This window comes from Thermobia domestica, chromosome 13, assembly GCF_964235325.1.
Source record: "Thermobia domestica chromosome 13, izTheDome1.hap1.1, whole genome shotgun sequence".
Classification (NCBI taxonomy): domain Eukaryota; kingdom Metazoa; phylum Arthropoda; class Insecta; order Zygentoma; family Lepismatidae; genus Thermobia; species Thermobia domestica.
Window position 1 is genome coordinate 174,835,891 of NC_137466.1, and position 19,397 is coordinate 174,855,287.

A 19,397-nucleotide genomic window follows, 5' to 3' on the forward strand; every position below is an offset into this window, starting at 1 on the left:
GAGGTGAACGCTCTACCACTGAGCCACCGCGCCCCCTCGATCTGAGAAGATGATACGGCCTCGTAATTAATATCTACCATCAGGGAAAAATATTACAGGATATTTTACATAGGAGTAAGGAGTTGAAAAAGATCGTAATTGAGACAAACGAGTGGTTCATTAGGCATGTACAGTAGGTGCCCACCTATAAATACCGCTCTGCTCAGGATTTTTTCCTTGAAATTAAAATTGTAGTTTTACGTCCTACGTTTGCTATTTAGACTAAAGGATGTTGATGATTAGGTCGGCCGCACATTGACCGGAGGCAGGACAGCCAAGGTGAGGCAGAGGGAGGTAGAAGAGGATGCGAAGAGAGAGGCCTGAATACATTTAACGTTGGAAGGCTTTTATCTAGTACGTGTTGGAGTGAATTTGCGGTATGAGCCTTTGTTGCATTGCCCATACCACTGTATCTCGGCTCGGCTGTTCTTTCTGTCCTCTTGTCGCTGTGCGGCCTGGGGCTACGATGGCTCAGTGTTTAGAGCGTTCGATTCTGGTACACGGGGTCCCTGGTTCGATCCCAACTCGTATCAAGTGGAATTTGTTGTGGACAAACTCCGTGTGCGTAGGTTTTCTTGGGGGTTTTCAAGTTTCCTCCCACTTTCTTCATTATACCATTTCATTCATTTCTCACAATCACCGTTTCCTTTAGCCTAGCCAGCCTAATCGTGGGACGTAAAACTGAAATATTTCATTTCATTTCAGTGTGTGGACTGTCTTAATGAAAGTGAGTGATTATGAGAGCATTGGAGGATAATAATGTAGGAGGAAAGCAAGGAACCCAGAGAAAACCTACAGACACGATCTTGTCATCCACAAACACAATAGCCTAAGATCGAACCAGGGACCCATCGCATCAGAGATGATTTCTCTACCACTGAGCCACTGTTCTCAATGGAGTTTGTTCTTGTTTCATAAATCAGTATGTATACCACTTTTAACGTGTAAATATGTGAAAATCTCAATTATACCGTATATTGTTCGTCATAATAACGCATTCTTTAATTCCATAATCACTTGAATGTAGGTAAATTTGTCTAAATTAAAAAAAAAAAAAAAAAGAATTCGTACTTTTAATATAGCCATTTACTCTACGATAAATTTAATTTTTGTAAAGATACACGTGGCATGTATTAGAAAAGATTTATTGTATTGAAATAATTCTTTTAACACTTTCGTGATAATGATAAGAAAGCTTAGAGTTAACATCACAAGCCGGTTTAAATTAACGATATGGGTTCTCAATGTGTAGATTACTTTAAGAAAAATCTTTTTATTAGTTCAAAAGATGAGTTGCCCCCGTCTTCTGTTCAAAGAAGAATATAATGGTTTTTCATCTAACTGTGATAGTAAAAAAGAATATTTGGATCTTTATGTGTTCTCTTCCGAACTTTTTGGCGAATCTGAATTCTCTTAACGAGTTTGTTATTCGATGACCTAATCAGGCGGAAGAGAGTGATGGGTTCTCACTTGGGCGTGGTTCTTTTTCACGATGAATCACGTGACGTGAAATGTCAGGTGTGGGTTGTTGAATTCGAGGTAGGGAATTTCACATCCACCTTACACGATGGTAACGTGTGCCTGCTCTAACGATACGGTAAGTGCACTGTTTAAAAAATATTTGTTTAGTAGATATAGTGACTTTTAATTGCACGCAGTTTTATCTGTTAATGTTTTGTAGAAAAAAGTGAACTTGCAAATTTTGGGAAAATAATATATATATTTTTAAAAAATTAGTATGTATAGTGTTCCGGGATATTTTAACACAAGGTTACTGTCAGGTAACAAATGCAATATGGTGGTGGGGTTGATGAGTTGACCACGCATTATCCCGTTGAAAAGTGCGTCATATGCAGTAGCGTAGCCAGGATGTGTGTTTGGGGGGGGGGTAAGTGCTGTTATAGGTACATATAGAAAAATTGCAAACAAAAAAATATATGAACATAAACATATATAAAAAATTACAAACATCAAACTACCAAAGTACATTGTCGGACCTCTTTGGGGGGAAGGGGCCTCCGGGCGCCCCTTCCCTACGCCACTGGTCATATGGATAACCATAAATAATCCTTTGGGGCTATGACATTATCGGGACATTAGGCCGATAATAACATTAAGGTACTAGTACATTATTCTCAAATGTACCTTATTGAGAATAATTGTAATAATACAAAAGTTAATATTTGACTCTGTTGGGAGATTTACAAAGCACTGCAGTAAATTATAAACATTTTTCGTATCTCCATATTCACATACAATAAAAAAGCTGTTTTCTCCAAGATAAGATATATTGCTAAAGCATGATGATAACTTAAAAAAAAATCCTTCTAATTTCAACCTCAATATAGAGCACAAGTATCCTAATGATATATTTTAACTACTTTAAAATCAACTATTTTGATGATACAATATTAATAACGTTAAAACAAACAAACAAAAAAAAGTGTTGAAAAAATTAAGCATATACCAATTAATAAATCTCATTGAGTGGAAGAATAAATTCTCATGCGCAGTTTTTGAGAAAATCGATAAAAAGCTAAATATTTTGTAATACTTATAAAAATACTTGCAATACTTATATAATATTTTGTAATGAATATTTTGTTCTTTTACTGTAATACGCCACCTTTTAAAATGAAACTGATATATATCCTCACCAAGATTTCTATTATGATGCTAGGAATAGGACGGTATTACAATATTGTTAATGAGACATAGCCGAAATTTATGATTAACGTATTAATGTTTAGTATTTGTTTAAATTGAAATATTTGGTGGTCTACGTAGATAACACAGCCCATACACACACAAAAAATAAACATTCTGTGCACCTTACCCCAGAGCGTGAATTTGATGTATTTTGTTACACAGAATCCAAATTTCGAAGCCCCAGGACGATTGACCGTGCCAGTTTCCATGGGTGAAGAAACTTGAGCAATATCCAATAGGGAGTATACATCTAACACACACACACACACACACACACACACACACACACATATATATATATATATATATATATATATATATATATATATATATATATATATATATATATATATATATATATATATATATATATATATATATATATATATATATATATAGGCTTCGATGTATTTTGTTACACAGAATCCAAATTTCGAAACCCCAGGATGATTGACCATGTCAGTTTTGTTCTATGGGCGAAACCGTATGCCCCCTTCCTATTCAAAATAGCTCAAATGTTTCGTTCACAGAAATTTGGCACTATCAATCACCCCAGGGTTACGAAAGTTGGATTCTGGGTAATAAAATACATCGAATCTATATCCTGGGGTCCGGTGCATAGAATTTGTGTGTGTGTGTGTGTGTGTGTGTGTGTGTGTGTGTGTGTGTGTGTGTGTGTGTGTGTGTGTGTGTGTGTGTGTGTGTGTGTGTGTTCGTGTAGTCAAATAGCAGATTTGTGTGTGTTTTGGTTTTGTTCTAACAGTGACATAAGAGTGATTCACATTTTGACTTGTAATATAAACTCACGTACAATACATGGATTTTTAACTCCTCCCAAAACGTTTTACCTAATTAATATTCCGAAATCATGCAATAAATATTTTCTTTTTGGCGTGGACGTCGTAATGAAATGATGAAACTCTCATAGATTCGTTACATCCTTCCCTTTGTACGTAATTCAAGAAAGAGAGAGACTTGAAACGACTGTAAAGAGATGAATTTTCACTTTTTATTCTAGTGGGCCGTGATCCGAAAAGCTATGTCAAAAATGAACAGTTAAATCCTCTAGGATAACAACAGTGTTTCAAAAATCACGTCTTTCACTTGTAATATTGGGTCGATGCATAAGTTCGTGCGGTTCTTATAATTTATATTTTATTTTTATTCTGCTGTTCTGTTAATTTAAATACAAATACAACATAATACGAGTTACAATACGAGCGTAACAATAAATTGCATACATATTACTGTCACTCACATTAACTCACAATCACTCAGTGATGTATTCACCTCCACTATCTATGACCTTCTGCCAGCGTTCAGGTAGCAGTTCAATGCCTCGCCTGCAGAATTGTTTTGGTTTTGACTGGAAGAAATCTGTTAGCCACTGGTCAAGAGAAGCTTTTCTGTGCTGTTCTTTCAGCGATTGCTTCATTCCCGTACACTGCAGAAATTTTTCTCGCAGCTTCTGCTGCACTGGATCCTCGGTTAAACTCGAAGAGTAAAATGTGACGGAAATGACCACTTTTCTCAACTTGACATTCCATATTAGTTTGTCTGAAATATATACAATAATACGTTCACAATCAAAAAAACCTATGTTCCACAACAAACTCCAAACTACGGAAAAACAACGGAATAACGATAAACAATTGCTTCACGCCGCATTGTTGCCAACCTAAAAGGAAACCGCACGAACTTTTGCATCGACCCAATAATTCGTCAAGGCGTGAAGAACAACAAATACTCCTGCTTTTAATAATGGAGTGGATTGTTGAAAAATATGAAACCAGTTATATCCCCTAGGATCATTTTATTACACAACCTATTATCAATATCGTCGAAAGAGCTTCCTCGTGGCTCTACATGTGGTTAACGTACACGCCTTTGATGCGGGAGACCCAGGTTCAATTTCCGGTGAGGAGACTTGCTAATTTTACATTAATTAAGTGATATCTTCAAATAAATAAAAGATAATCGAAAAGTGGAAACACAGCTCGCTAGACAATATTATTTCACATGAGATATCTTTATCACGACTCACTTATCTGCTTTCGATTTTCAGCCATTTAGAAAATTGGCATTTATTTCCGCGTTTCTAAATGACTGTAAGCGGAAAGCTACTAGGTGATTCATGATAACGGCACCTCATGCAAAATAATACTATCTAGGGGGTTATTGTTCCACGTTTCGATTATCTTATATCTATTTGAAGATATCACATAATTACTGTCAAATTAGCTGGTTTTTAATTTCGCAGTAATTAGGCCTCTTAATGATCTGTTTCCCTCAGTCTAAAGAGCATAACCATGAGATGTTAAACTGAAGGATTTCATTTTATTTTTTCCGTCGTTTATACCTTGCTGTTGCTCAAGGACGCAAAATACAAAAGCTCGAAATCATGTGAAGACTTTGGGGGCAAAAACCCCTTAAGTCCAAAAAGTGAAAGTGTAAAGGAGATAGCTTTGCAAGGGTTTCTCTTTATCCGATTTTCTTCAAACTTGGCACCTATAAACTAAACCAAAAATAAATCGACACGTATTTTTTTGTTTCTTCCGAAAAATAAGTTAAGGGGGGCAAAGGGTCCCTTTTCAAAAAAAAAAAAAAAATGGTTTCCTTGTTTAAAAGGTCCACTCTAAAGAAACGAAACTGGCGATGCAAAGATGACTTCAAAGTAGGAAATACAGGGTTTGTCGTTTTCGCGAGAAAAAGGTTGCAGGGGCAATGCCCCATCCGAATTGACAAAAGACCCCGTACAATCCTTACGGAAATTGGATTTCGGTGGAATTGCTTGAAATCGTGATATGTTGTAGATACGGTGTTCCTAAGAAAAGGTTTCAATGGGCACAACGACAAATCACTGAACGTTTGGCGACTACAGGGCCACTTTCTTGAAAACAACCGAAGATAGTTATAACCTGAATTTCGGTTTAAAAAATGACTGAAACTGAGATATGTTGTAGATATTGTGAGCCTGAGAAAGTCTTAATGGGCATAACCACCAACCATTTGATTGTTTGGCCACTGCAGGGCCACTTTTTTGAAAACAGCCGAAGACAGTGATATTCTCAATTTCAGTAAAACAATTACTGAAACCGTGATATGCTGTAGATATTGTGATTCTGGGAAAAAGTCTTAATGGGCATGACCATCCAGCTCTGACCGTTTGGCCACTACACGGCTACTTAAAAAGAAATGCTGAAGATAATGGTATTCTGAATTTCAGTGGAATTACTTGCAACCGTGATACTTTGTAAATATTGTAAACCTGAAAAAAGCCTCAATAGGCGCATCCACCAATCAATGACCGTTTGGCCACAACAGGGCCACGTTAAAAAAAGAAAAAGAACGGAAGGTAACGGTATTCTGGATTTAGGTGGAATTACTTGATCCTGTGATATGTTGTAGATATTCTGATTCTGAGAAAAAGTGTCAAGAGGCACAGCTACCAATCAGTGACGATTTGGTAACTACAAGGCCACATATTTTAAAACAGCAGAAATTAAGGATACTCTGGAATTTTGGTAAAATTGTATGAAATCCTGAAAGTCCTATCCCACAATCCGGAAAAGTGATGGGGAGAGTAGCAGCCAACGTCATTTAAGCATAGGCAACATTCAGATGTTGATCTTGCGGGACAAATGAAAACTCTGGAAAGCCCTAGACAATTTTTCTCAAGTTCACAACACCTACAATATATCACAGTTTCATTCATTTACACCGAAATCCAGAATATCGTTACCTTCAGCTCTCTCTTTTTTTTAAAAGGCCCTGTAGTGGCTAAAAGGTCAGTGATGCTATGGTTGTACAAATTGAGACTTTTTCTCAGGATCACAATATCCACAAAATATCACGGTTTCAAACAATTCCACCGAAATCCAGAATAACGTTACCTTCTGCTTTTTTATAAAGTGGCCCTGTAGTGGCAAACGGTCAGTGATTGATGGTTGAGCCCATTAAGATTTTTCTCAGGATCACAATATGTACAACGTATCACGGTTTCAGTCATTTTCCCGAAATCCAGAATGTTGTTATCTTAGGCTGTTTTCAAAAAAGTAGCCCTGTAGTGACCAAATGGTCAGTGATTTGTGGTTGTGCCCATCGAGACCTTTTCTCAGGAACACCATATCTACAACATATCACGGTTTTAAGCAATTCCACCGAAATCCAATTTCGGTAAGAATTGTGCGCGGTCCTTTGTCATTTCAAAGGCAGCATTGCTCTTGCAACCCTTTACTCGCAAAAACGACAAAACCCTTATTTTCTACTTTGAAGTCATCTTTGCATCGCCAGAGTTTCGTTTCTTTAATGTGGCCCTTTTAAACAACGGGACCATTTTTTAAAAAGGGGCCCTTTTTTCCCCTGAACTTATTTTCCGGAAGAAACAAAAAAAAAAAATACATGTCGATTTATTTTTGATTTAGTATAAAGGTGCCAGTTTGAAGAAAATCGGATGAAGAGAAACCCTTGTGAAGCTATCTCCTTTACACTTTCACTTTTTGGACTTAACGGGTTTTTGCCTCAAAGTCTTCATATTTATTGTAGGGTTTTGAAAGCAAAGAAAAAAGAAATAAAATCTAATGAGAAATAATCTCGCTCTGATTGTTATTTGCTTCTAAAAGATTATCAGACCTTAATACAAGACATCAATACTTAATAGTGTTTAGAAGAAGAAGGATCGCGAAAGTTTTTGCTGCTTTACGAGTATCATTTTTTGCTATCCATACAGAAACTACAAATGAACATTCGTGAGGAACTCAGCATCAACATAAACTTTGGCCCTATGCAACCTGCTCTATTTCTCAGTAAAGCTAGGTTATCTAATATACAGGGGTTGACTTGCTGAGTTGTAAGCAATTGGATGAATCAAGTAATATCGTCACTTTCACTTTCAACCAAAGTGCAAGGTTCCAAAATGCACATTTTCGGTTCTAAACAACATGTCGGTTAGGTAAGAAGAACATAGGCCGGTATGTGTTTCACTTTGTGTTCATGAAATGTATTCCTTTCTTTTCGATCCATTTGGTCTTTAAAGTTTCTTCTTTCGAAAATGTAAACAAAAATTGCAATTTTCCCTTTCATTATAATGTTTGGAAGTAATTGAAAAACATTACCATTGTAAGTTCCATATGTGGTTTTGTCTTTGGAATCCAGTTGAGACAAACAATTCCTGAAGAACTGGTGGAAATACGTAATGCTTGATTCATCCATTGTAGACGATTATCATGTTTCTTTTCAAAAACATAAAAATCAAAAATGCTCAAAATTAAAAAAAAAAAAAACTTGGTTGGGTCATATATATTATTATGTAAAATTAATTTATATACCAAGTTTTTTTAACCCTAACTTGAGGTATTCATGAGATACTCTATTTTAACCTACTTTTTTCCCGTACAATAAACATTTCATCAATAGTGACATTATAAAAATCTGTCCCAATCCAAGCGTTAACTATGTTCAAAAATTCATCGCAAAATTTAACCTTTTTCCTTGAAGATGAGACAGCCAAAGTCGATGTTATTTTTATATATTGACCAAAAGTATAGAAATTGCTTCTTCCTCTCTCAGAAACAAAAATTCCGAAAAACGCTGGAGCACGGGTCCACTCACTTTTGATAAGTATTTTGTGTATCAAGTTTCATCTCCGTGACATGAGGAACTGATGAGGTATTCCATAATGATATAATTTTAATCTTCCCCATTAACCCATTAGAACACACATTTCAATAAAAGTGACATGATAAAAACCCAGCCAGAGCCATATATTAACTCTTTTAGGATTTTTGGTAACTTTTGTTACCATGGCGTAGTATCATCTTTGATCGGTTATTTAGGTTCTATAACAGATATTTAAGCCGGTTTATTTATTAGTCAAGTCAAGGATGAGCTAAAGAACACCCCAGATCCGTTTCAGAACCGGATGGCTAACTTGGCGGCGCCAAGTGGGAGTGGAGGGGCGTGACTTTTTACTTTTTCTTAAGGCAAATATCAAAAAAATTTCACGCCTTTAGTTTTCACGATATCAGATTGGAACTTTGCACACGGATTGTGTGTATCTTGGGGTATTTCTCAAATTTTTCTGAAATCCCTATGTGAAACCGGGCCGGGTACGAGGGGCGCAAGTGTTCCGAAGGGGATGATTTTTTCAGAAAAATTTCCTGTTTTGCCTGATTTTTCCTGTCCAAGTATGAGTGGTACCGTTGGAAGGCCTCGTTATACTGAAGAAAATAACGCTTGAGTCATGACTCTAGGCCAAATAGTAATGACGCAGTAAATTCTTATTATATATATATATGTATATATACAGAGCCTAAATTCAGACTTTCAACAATTTTTTGTACCCTTTCTTTTTCAGACACAAGATTGAAATTTAGCATACGTATTATGTACATAACAACATTTTTTTTTTTAAAATCAGATCTTTACGTCAACCCAGGCCTGGGCCAGAGGGGCAAAGTATTTTGGTGGGATTTTCAAAAAAACTTCCGAATTCTTCCCTAATTTTCCGCTTCAGGTGTATTTTACGAACATGTGAGTGGTACCGTTGGAAAGGGCACGTTATACTGAAGAAAATGGCGTTTGAACATGACTCTAGGTCAAATAGGAATGACGCAGTACGTTTTGAAGTATATATATATATATATATATATATATGAAAAACATGGGTCACGTTGAGACTCAAAAATTTCTCCCGACCTCAGTTTTCACGATACAAGAATGAAATTTTGCACACGTATTATATACATAACAACGTATTTTTTTAAAAAAAATTCAGATCCCTATGTGAAGCCAGGCCCGGGCCAGAGAGGCACAATTTTTTTTTTTAAATTCGAAAAATCTCCTAAGTTTTTTCCAAATTTCTTCTTTTCTGGTGTATGATACGGACAAGCCAGTGGTACTGTTGGAAACTATGATTTATCTTGACCAAAAAAAAAAAAAAAAAAAACGAGGTATGAACTATGATCCTACAATAAATAGTAAGGAAGCGTAGCTATTTGAGTGAAAGTCTAAAATTTACCTCAAAAAGTGGAAATCCTAACAGGATTAAACAATTCATTACAAGCGATTCAGCTGTGACAATGAGACAAAGAAAGTCGATTTTAAAGTGGAGGAAAAATATCCAAATTACCCTCTCCTGCGTTAAAAGCGAAATTTTCGAAAACGTCCCTCCACTTATTTTAAATGAATGTCTATATCGAGCTTCATCCTCCTATATTTGAAAAGAACGTAAGATATTACATTCCTGACATATATTTTGCACCGAATACGTATTTCAAAAATTAAAAATAAACTACGCTCTTATCCATTGCTGTGACCAGAAGTGGTTAGATCCATATTAGTAATGCCCACGATATGAGAAATAAGGTTTTCTCGTCTCGTTTTTGCTCATAAATTTTGTACAACTTTCGTCTCATTTCGATTCTCGAAGATCGTTTCATCTTCATCTCTCTATTTTCGCAAGAGCTTTTCTTACCTCATCCCGTTTTATACATTTATATACAAAATTCTTGGCCTGATTTTCCTCTTAATTTTATCTACAAGTTGGACAGAAATACCTTGCATAGCGTGGTTTTGATCAATGTGGTTAGCTCTAACAAAGTTTCTATCATTACACATATTTACGTACAAGCAATTGGCTTGGCAATTAAAATAAAAGCGGCACATAGTATGTATGCATATCTACGAGTAGAAGAAATAATATAAAAGTTGAATCTAGTATTGACCTTTTGGATATCACTATGTTAATTACTGTACAATTGAAGAAAGTAGAGATGCGCAAGAGACGAGTTGAGACAGGATTTTCCTGACAAAATTCGAGTCGAGACACGGCTCTTCCAATAGAAAAATATACATTTTTTGAGTCGAGATATCACTTTTACAGCACATTTTCGAGACGAGACAGCCATAAATATTGTCTCGTGCGCATCCCTAGTAGAAAGGGGAGCACGATGAATCAGGGTAGTAGAGCGCTCACCTTTGGTGTGAAGGGTCCTTGATTCGATCTCAGGCCATATGAGCTTATACTAGACATCGAGTCCTTGGGTTTTGTTGGGGTTCTCCCCTTTCCTCCCACATTCTCATCCATCAATTCTTTTCATAATTATTAATTTTCATTAATCATCCAGTTTTTACAGGCCATAAATGCGGGCCGTAAAACTCAAAGATTTCAGTTTTCATTTACAGTTGAAGAAATATGTACCACATTTTGTTTTTTACAATTTTAAATATTAAAATCGATCTTCTGTAGTATGTAGTTCAAAATTTCTCAACCTTGCGGGCCGAGACTTCTTACGGGCAAGAGTAAAAGTTAGAGGGAACGCGGAGGAAGCCATTCTTCCACTTCCAAAAATATCTATGACGTCCCACCATTTCTAAAAATTACAATGGGCAAAGATAGGCACGGAGGACGCCGTAATGTCATGCGTTCTCCTACCTTTTCAGATCCACTTTTATTCCCGCGAGAGGAATATATGGGGTCGCAAAAATGAGGTGAAAAAGATAAAAAGTATTTAGAATGTAGTGGTGGAAAATGTATTTTTAAAAGATTATTTTGATAGACATACTTTTATGTCCTTACTTATTGTTAAAATATACAGAAAAGAATGTTAAAAAATCTTAAACACATAAAGAATAACTTAAAAATACTATTGCAATAAAAGATGCAAGAGCTAAATAGCATTTTTTTTTAAAAAAAGCTTATTATAAACCGGAAATTTCTTATGGGGTCGCTGCAAGAGAATGTTATAAAAAGCGGGGTCGTGATATGAAATAGGTTGAGAAAATTTGATTTATTTAATAAAAATAAACTCTTCTTTTATATTTTAAAACTTGATTACTATTCTAAATTTTTGTGGTGAACAAATTAAATTAAAACCTATTGTACAGCAAATACGAAATCGAATAGCTTTGTTTTGCATAGCACGAACCTTCCTTGGAACCAGTTAATCGCATCACATAAGGCGTGACAATACTTTCCAAAGACCAGCTTTTTAACGTTGCTTATCATCGAGAGATTAAAAAAAACAAAAGAAGAAGGTCATATTCTATCTTCTCTCCCTTTTTCTGTTCTGTTTACAGACCTAAGATCGATAACCAACCTCCACCACGCAACAAGTTTCCGTGAGTTGATTTAACTAATGGGCTCTACATTAGAGGTGTAAACGTGTGTGCCACTTTTATGACGAGAAACAAACGCAAAACCAGGCGTGATTGATTCAAAAGTGCCTATATTATCACTTTTTTTTTAATATCCCTTCTATTTCGCAGCACGGCGTTAAAATTCAAATGAATGAAACAATGTTTAAAGAAAAGGAAACCATAGCTCATTAATCACTAATTGAAAAGCCAGCAATAGAAAAATCTTTCAGTATAACGTCCCACGATTATTCCTGTTAGGCTAAGGGAGACGGATGATGAAGGCAAGTGAATGATGATAGAAGAATTGGTGGAATGAGAATGTGAGAGGAAACGGTGGTGCTCCAAGAAAACCCACGAACACGATGTTGTCCGCCACAAACTTACTTGATCGAGGACTGAACAAGTACTCCATGCATTAAGCATTCTACTGCTGAACCACCGTGCCCCACCAAGTGCTCGGCCACACTTCCCTCAACTGGACTCGGGCTCAAAACCATCAATGGGACTTGAGCTTACTGATATCAGTAAGGTTTGCACTCATTTGGGCTCGGAATCATTAATTTTGTGCGGGGATTGCACTCACTATTCTCATTGAGGGTCGTGTTTACTCGAGCTCGGGCTCACATCCTTCAGTGTGGCTTCCACTCGCTAGTCTGCAGGAGCTCGCGCTTATTAATTTCGTTCGAGCATGTGCTCACTTGAATTCAGGTTTACTACTCCTCATTGGGGCTCGCGCTCACTAATCTCAATGGCAATTTCTATTTACTTTTTTTATTGCACTATAAAATACTTCAGAGCTAACAACAGATTGTATTGTTGTAATTGTTGACTTAGATGCCCAAGGTTTCATTTAACGTCATGAAATTTGTGTCTTAGTGCAGGAAGACTTATGAATTGGTGCACGAAAGTGACATCACCGAATCATTGAATATCTAAGGACAATTTTCGTAAAATCTACGTTAAAATCGGTTCAGGAGAGCCGATTTTATTAAAATCAAAAGATCAGTTAAAATGTCGTTATAAAACGTTACATGCGTTAAGTGTTCAAATGTTTTGAAATTAAAACAACAATGTCTATTTTTTATACATAATTTATGTAATGGAAACCAGTGTAGTGATTCCAACATGTACAGAATGTGGCAAAGATTTTCCCACAAGGAAAGGATTAAACATACACAAAACAAGGAAACACGCCACACAGGAAACACATGTTCAATTAAATTCCCAAGAGTTTGTAACAGAGCTTACAACATTGAAATCCAACATATGGATAATAAAAAGAATCCCGAAAGGAGCAAGAAATGGAGTAGCAAATAAACTTGCACATATAATAGATGAATGTCTTCTTAATAATGATTTATCTTCCTGGAAAAAATTATTCCTTTTCTCTTTTCACAACTTACGACTTCCCAGGAATCGCAGTTCGGAGTCAGTTACCAACATCATCAAGCACAATTTAAGAGAGAGCTCCTTCACGAATTGTCCTCAAGTTACTGGCAAGAAACGCAAACTGGATTTAACAAACAGGATAATATCAAAAATTTCCGATTTTGATACAAGAGGAGCATTGAGGTTACTAGCATCAGATGACAGTTTAGCTCCTTCCAATGAAGAAACATATCACATACTCTCAACTAAGCATCCAACTCCTTCCAGGGTCCTTGAGATGCCAAATCCTCCAGAAGAACTGGACCCTTGCATCAGAGCAATGGAAGATACGGTTCTAAAAGCAATTCATAACTTTCCCAGTGGTTCTGCTTCAGGAATAGATGGACTGTCACCTCAACACTTAAAAGATCTAACATCGAAATCGGCAGGTGATTCAGTGGGGATCTTACTCACTTCAATAACGAAATTGGTAAACCTGATTTTAAATGGAAAAGTAAATCACGATATATGCAAATACCTTTTTGGTGCTAACCTATGTGCCCTGCGGAAAAAAGATGGTGGTGTAAGGCCGATAGCAGTTGGATGTGTGTTCAGAAGATTGGCTTCCAAATTAGCTGTATCATCAGTCTATAATCAGTGCACAAATCATTTGCAACCACATCAGCTTGGTTTTGCGACGAAGAAAGGGACTGAAACAATCATACATGCTACCCGTGCCTTCATTAAATCACACCAAAACTCGAACAATATAATCCTCAAAATAGATTATAAAAACGCATTTAACACTGTGGAAAGAGACTCTATGTTAAAAGAAGTGCAACGAGTTATACCCCAGCTATATCCCTATTTTTGGCAAAGTTATGCTAATCCGTCCATGCTATTTTTCGGAGACAGAACAATTTCATCACAGGTTGGATGTCAACAGGGTGATCCTGCAGGACCGATGCTATTTAGTTTAGCAATTCACCCAATAATTAGTACGTTACGTTCAAAACTAAATGTGTTTTATCTTGATGATGGTACTTTAGGTGGATCACCACAGACAGTCATACACGACTTAAATGTTTTACTCGTGGAATCAAGTAAAATAGGACTACAAATAAATCCATTAAAATGTGAGCTATTTTTTACGTCGGGAACACCAGATCCCATCATTGAAGCTCAATTTCAAGCTGTGCTACCTGGAATACGAACAATATCAACTCATGAGATATCATTATTGGGAGCACCACTACACGAAGATGGATATGATAATTGTTTGGAGGATCATCTAAATAGTTTTAAAACAATAACCGAGAGGTTGAAAAAAGTACCAGCACATATAGCCTTTTTCCTTTTAAAAAATTGTTTAGGTATTCCTAAATTAACTTATTTTTTACGTACCGTTCCAACATGGTTCAGGCCAACTAAAATTTTTCAACTAGATGACATTTTGAAAAAGTGTCTGCAATCAATAATTAATTATAAGTTAAATGAAACTCAATGGGCACAAGCAAGCTTACCCATTCGTTTAGGAGGTTTAGGGGTACGGAAAGTTTCGGATTTGAGTCTCCCTGCATTCTTGTCTTCTTCTTATGGGGTGTTGTCGCTCGTCTCCAAAGTTCTTAATATTCCAGTTGACGAAGTGAAGATTCCTCATCTGACAGAGGCATTAGAAATATGGAGAGGCATTTACAACACAGTTCCGGTTGTAAAGGAGTTGCAAAGAAAATGGGATGAAATAGTAATCAACGAGATAGCTGAAAATGAGGTAGTTTCGCAAAATGACATTGATTCAGCTCGCCTCAAAGCACTACGTCAAAAAGAGTCTGGAGCATGGTTGCAAGCCACACCCTCTAAAAACATCGGAACATTTTTAGAAACAAATATTTTTCAAATATGTGCAGCTTTACGCCTAGGACTTAGTATTTGCTATGAATTCACATGTGCGTGTCAAAGTCGGATGGATGAGAAAGGCTTACACGCATTAAGTTGCATCAAAAGTGGAGGGAGAATTTCACGTCACAGTGAATTAAATCAAATAATAAAACGAACCCTCACCAGTATAGACTGTCCTAACATTTTAGAGCCACCAGGAATGTATCGGAATGACAATAAGCGGCCAGATGGAATTACTTTGACACCTTGGAAAAGGGGTCAATGTCTAGTATGGGATGTAACATGTGTAGATACTTTTGCCCCATCTTACTTAACGTCAACTAGTGAAGAAGCGGGAAGTGCAGCAGAGACAGCGTGTATGCGGAAGCATTCTAAATATTCAAAACTTAAAGAAGATCGCATTTTTATTGCGTTTGCCACGGAAACAATGGGTGTTTTTAGCAAAGAAGCCAGAATGTTTTTAAAGGAATTAGGATCAAAATTAATTAATAAATCAGGAGATCCTAGAAGTTGTTACTTTTTGACACAAAGGATAAGCCTAGCCATACAAAGAGGCAATGCCATTAGCATATTAAATTCCTTCCCATCTTCACCCAAGCTAGACGAAATTTTTTATCTAAAATAAATATAAACATTTTCTGAATGTTAATAATTGCTACTTCAAAGACATATACAGTATAAAATGATATTTTTGTTTATTATTGTGTGACTGGGATTATGGCAAAATCTAAGTATAGAGGACTGAAACACTTATTAATCATCATGTGTTATCCTTCGTTTCTACAATTGTCGGTTTATATAGTACCAAAATTATGTTTAATTTTTACTGTTTGCTGGTTTAAATATGTTAATTTTGATGTTTCTCTAAAAGTTTAACTGTGCATTATAACTTAATATTTTATTCTTATGCTTTGAGGAATAGTGCTTAAATATAAATAATTTGTTTTGCATTGTAATAATTTGCACGTAAAATCTCTGACTTCAGAGCTAGCTGATTACGAAAAACACTTCCTTTCGTCAATGAGTTGATTCTAACTAGTCGAAATTTACGATTGAATTTCGGTCTGTTTCTCGTGCGCTTAAAACAATGATCGCTATGTTAGTACGTCATCTGTCGGTTCAGGGAAAGCTATCTGCGCCGCTCAGTAAGAAAACGGCTCAGAGAAACACATTGCTATGACGTTGTTAATAAAACGAAGAATATAAGAGTAACAGAACTGAAGATTTCTTTGAAAAGTAATCTCTATATTTATAATCAATTATTTGAATATATTCGAATATCTAAGAACAAAGTTATAGTGTACTAAGTTGCAAGATTATACACTGAAGTATTTAACGTAGATACTGAAGTTACTTAGTATTAAATTCAATGCATTGGATTTACTAAGCCACTTAAGTATTTAGTGTTACTTTCCTTAGCAGTACAACACACTCAGTGTCTATGAACATATGTAGTCTATACATATAAGCTTTGCTGTTTTAAAAGCTGTAATGCATGCTATATATGTAAGCACGCGAAGGCAGTTGTGATAATAACTCATTTAATACATTTACGTATATGGGTATTGTTGCAGCCTGAGTTAATATATTAATTAATGTTCTCATGTTTAGGTCATCAACCGACCTTACGATGCGACTTTCTTACATTCTTAAGAAAAATTCAACGATATGAAAGCACGGTGATTTGATAGTAGAGTGCTAATTTGAGGTATGCAAGTTTATCGTAGATTCGATAGGAATGCGTTCAAGAGGGGCCTCAGGAAATTTACACTGGAGAAAACATTTCCCCAAGTAAAAATAATCTAAATTCTTTATTGAATTCAATACTAGGACGAACAAACTCAAAGATGGTAAGTACGTAGTAAAAAAAAAAAAAAAAAAAAAAAAAAAAAAAAAAAAAAAAAACTTCAGAGGCAATCTCCTGATATGGCTTCTCTACGTTGAAGCAGATAGATGTTTCATTATTTTGATAACATACTGTACAAGTCCAATGAAAACAAAATCTATTTATAAATCTGTGTACTTAATAATGATAAATTTTAATACTCTTAGTTTTCAATTTGTTCTTATTAACATGCCGATAGATTAAAAAACTAAAATGACAAATCATATCTTGTTTACCTAAGAAATTGTCTCGTGTGAGGCATACCGTTAGTTCACAATCTTCATTTGATAAAATTTGTGTATAACACATAATACTGTATATCTGTCTATTATTTGTGCATCAAATCTATGTAAGCACTAATCTGTGTTCACACACGTTAGTAGCAGAGAAGTAACCACACTTTTGTAAAGGTCACATAGATGTTGGTGTAAGTTTTTTTTCAAAAAAATATGATTTATGTTACTGTGTTACGTCGTTTCTTCAATTTCTGTCTGATCTCTTTGTTAGATATTTAGAGTTTAGAGGAATCGATGGGGCTTTTCTGCACGTATTTCTCCACATAGGTTGCCTAGTTATTACACGACTAGAACTTCAAGAAGAGACCTATTTGTAGTGATCTCATGTCAGAAGTTTTATGTAAGGTATGTTATTGCTTATTTCATTTGTATTTTATTTGATTTATGTATTATATGTGTATACACGGTATTACCTTGCTTTTACATTCTCATATTTAACATTTCCTGCCAGTTTTCATATATTCACAATGTATTAAAATACAGTAGTTCGGGCAAATTAGTACTTTTTGGCGCTAAGAATGGAAAAACATTCAAATTAGATACAAAAGTTGGTGAAAATGCACAGAAAATTCCCCTAAGTGACATATTACAAATCCCTGAAAATCCAAGCAGTTTTTTTTTTTTTTTTTAATGTTTTCAATTTGGTAGCCGCTGCTAAACGAGTTATCCAGATAAAATAATATCTCCGTTACGGTTCAACGTAAAAAAGTAATTTAGTGCATATCGATCCAAAGTCACTAAATATTAGATTCACTAAATATAAAGCCACGATACGAAAGCGTACATAATGCTCTTTTAGGTTTATTTCAGGTTAAATTTTTATATTCCTCGTCGTTTATGAGAAATTTAAAGTTCAAAATTCAAATATTTTCCTACATTTCAGAATTCAGAGCTAAATACCGTATCTATAAACACATTAATACCAAAAAACTGCTATACAAACACTACCATACACCTGTTATATCAAAAATTGATTCTACATAAAATATTGTCTTGTCAATATTATTTAAAATTGAACTGTAACGAAGATATTGTTATTTTATCTGGGTAACTCATTTGACAGCTGACTCAGATATTGATGACGTCACAAGAATTTGTTTCTCCGCTTCGATTTTTGGGGAGTTGTACGTATGTTACTCGGAACGCATTTTTCTGTGCATTTTCACCATTTTTATTCCTGTTTGAATCTATTCCATTCTCAGTGCTGATTTGCCTGAACTAAAATCTTGATTTACATTTATGAAATTTTAATCTCACGCTAGTTACGCCACACCAAGTCGATCTCTAGCGTAAAAGCAAGATTGTATTACTGAGGTAATAGAACAGATCATGACATCGAAACCAAGATAATACAACCAGTCGTGGATTTTGCTTGTCACTAAGGTGATCTGTGCGCTATCAAATTATTTTGTAGTTTAGCGAGCGGAAAACTTACTCAATTTCCAGTTTCATTTATCTATGTAGGTTGGTCAGTGGGTGAATATCTTTACAAGAAAGAACATGATAATGATAACAGTTCATGATGAACTACTGTATGAATCAGAAGAGGAAGTTTACAACAATGCAAAGTGTGGATTGCATGGTTTAGCAAATATTGTGTATTATCCTATTCAACATTTTGGCATCTAGAAGTTAAGAACACATGTAGATGAATACGACGGTACAAAAGTTTCGACCTCATTTCTCGCAATTTACAGTTTCTCTTGAGTTACAGCAAGGTAATACCTTGAAAGCATGGTAATACTGTATTTTTAAAGTTTTATGTGAAACGTTTCTAATAATCGTTTTATACGCAATACTTTAGTTGCGCGTAAAGTTTGTTGTGTTTACGTAAATAAATACAGAAAACAAATAATTTTGGATCATACATAGTTAAAGGAGATTTTAATAACTGTTTTTAATAATTAAAATTTACAAATATTACTGAGTCAATTCTATACGTCATTAGCGTCATTTTTTGAGGGGAATAGGGGGGGGGGGAAAGATAGTTACTCCAAAAATGTAGGTAGTTTACATTTTTCATTAATATATTATTACACTATCGGTTAGAAAATGTTATCTCT

General features: G+C 35.4%; 1 protein-coding gene across 2 annotated transcripts in view; it reads left to right on the forward strand.

Annotated features, from left to right (window-relative positions):
• The first annotated feature begins 1,566 nt into the window (after positions 1-1,566).
• Positions 1,567-19,397, forward strand: part of LOC145668772 (uncharacterized) — a 52,071-nt gene continuing 34,240 nt past the window's right edge. Inside the window, exons 1-2 of one of the 2 annotated variants that reach the window (XM_081736932.1) lie at positions 1,567-1,636; positions 17,546-17,679. In XM_081736932.1, coding sequence (XP_081593058.1) covers positions 17,659-17,679 — 21 coding nt within the window. In that variant the 5' untranslated portion in view covers positions 1,567-1,636; positions 17,546-17,658. Of the gene's footprint in view, positions 1,637-17,544; positions 17,680-19,397 lie in introns of those variants that run through there. The other variant, XM_081736931.1, reaches the window with a different exon arrangement.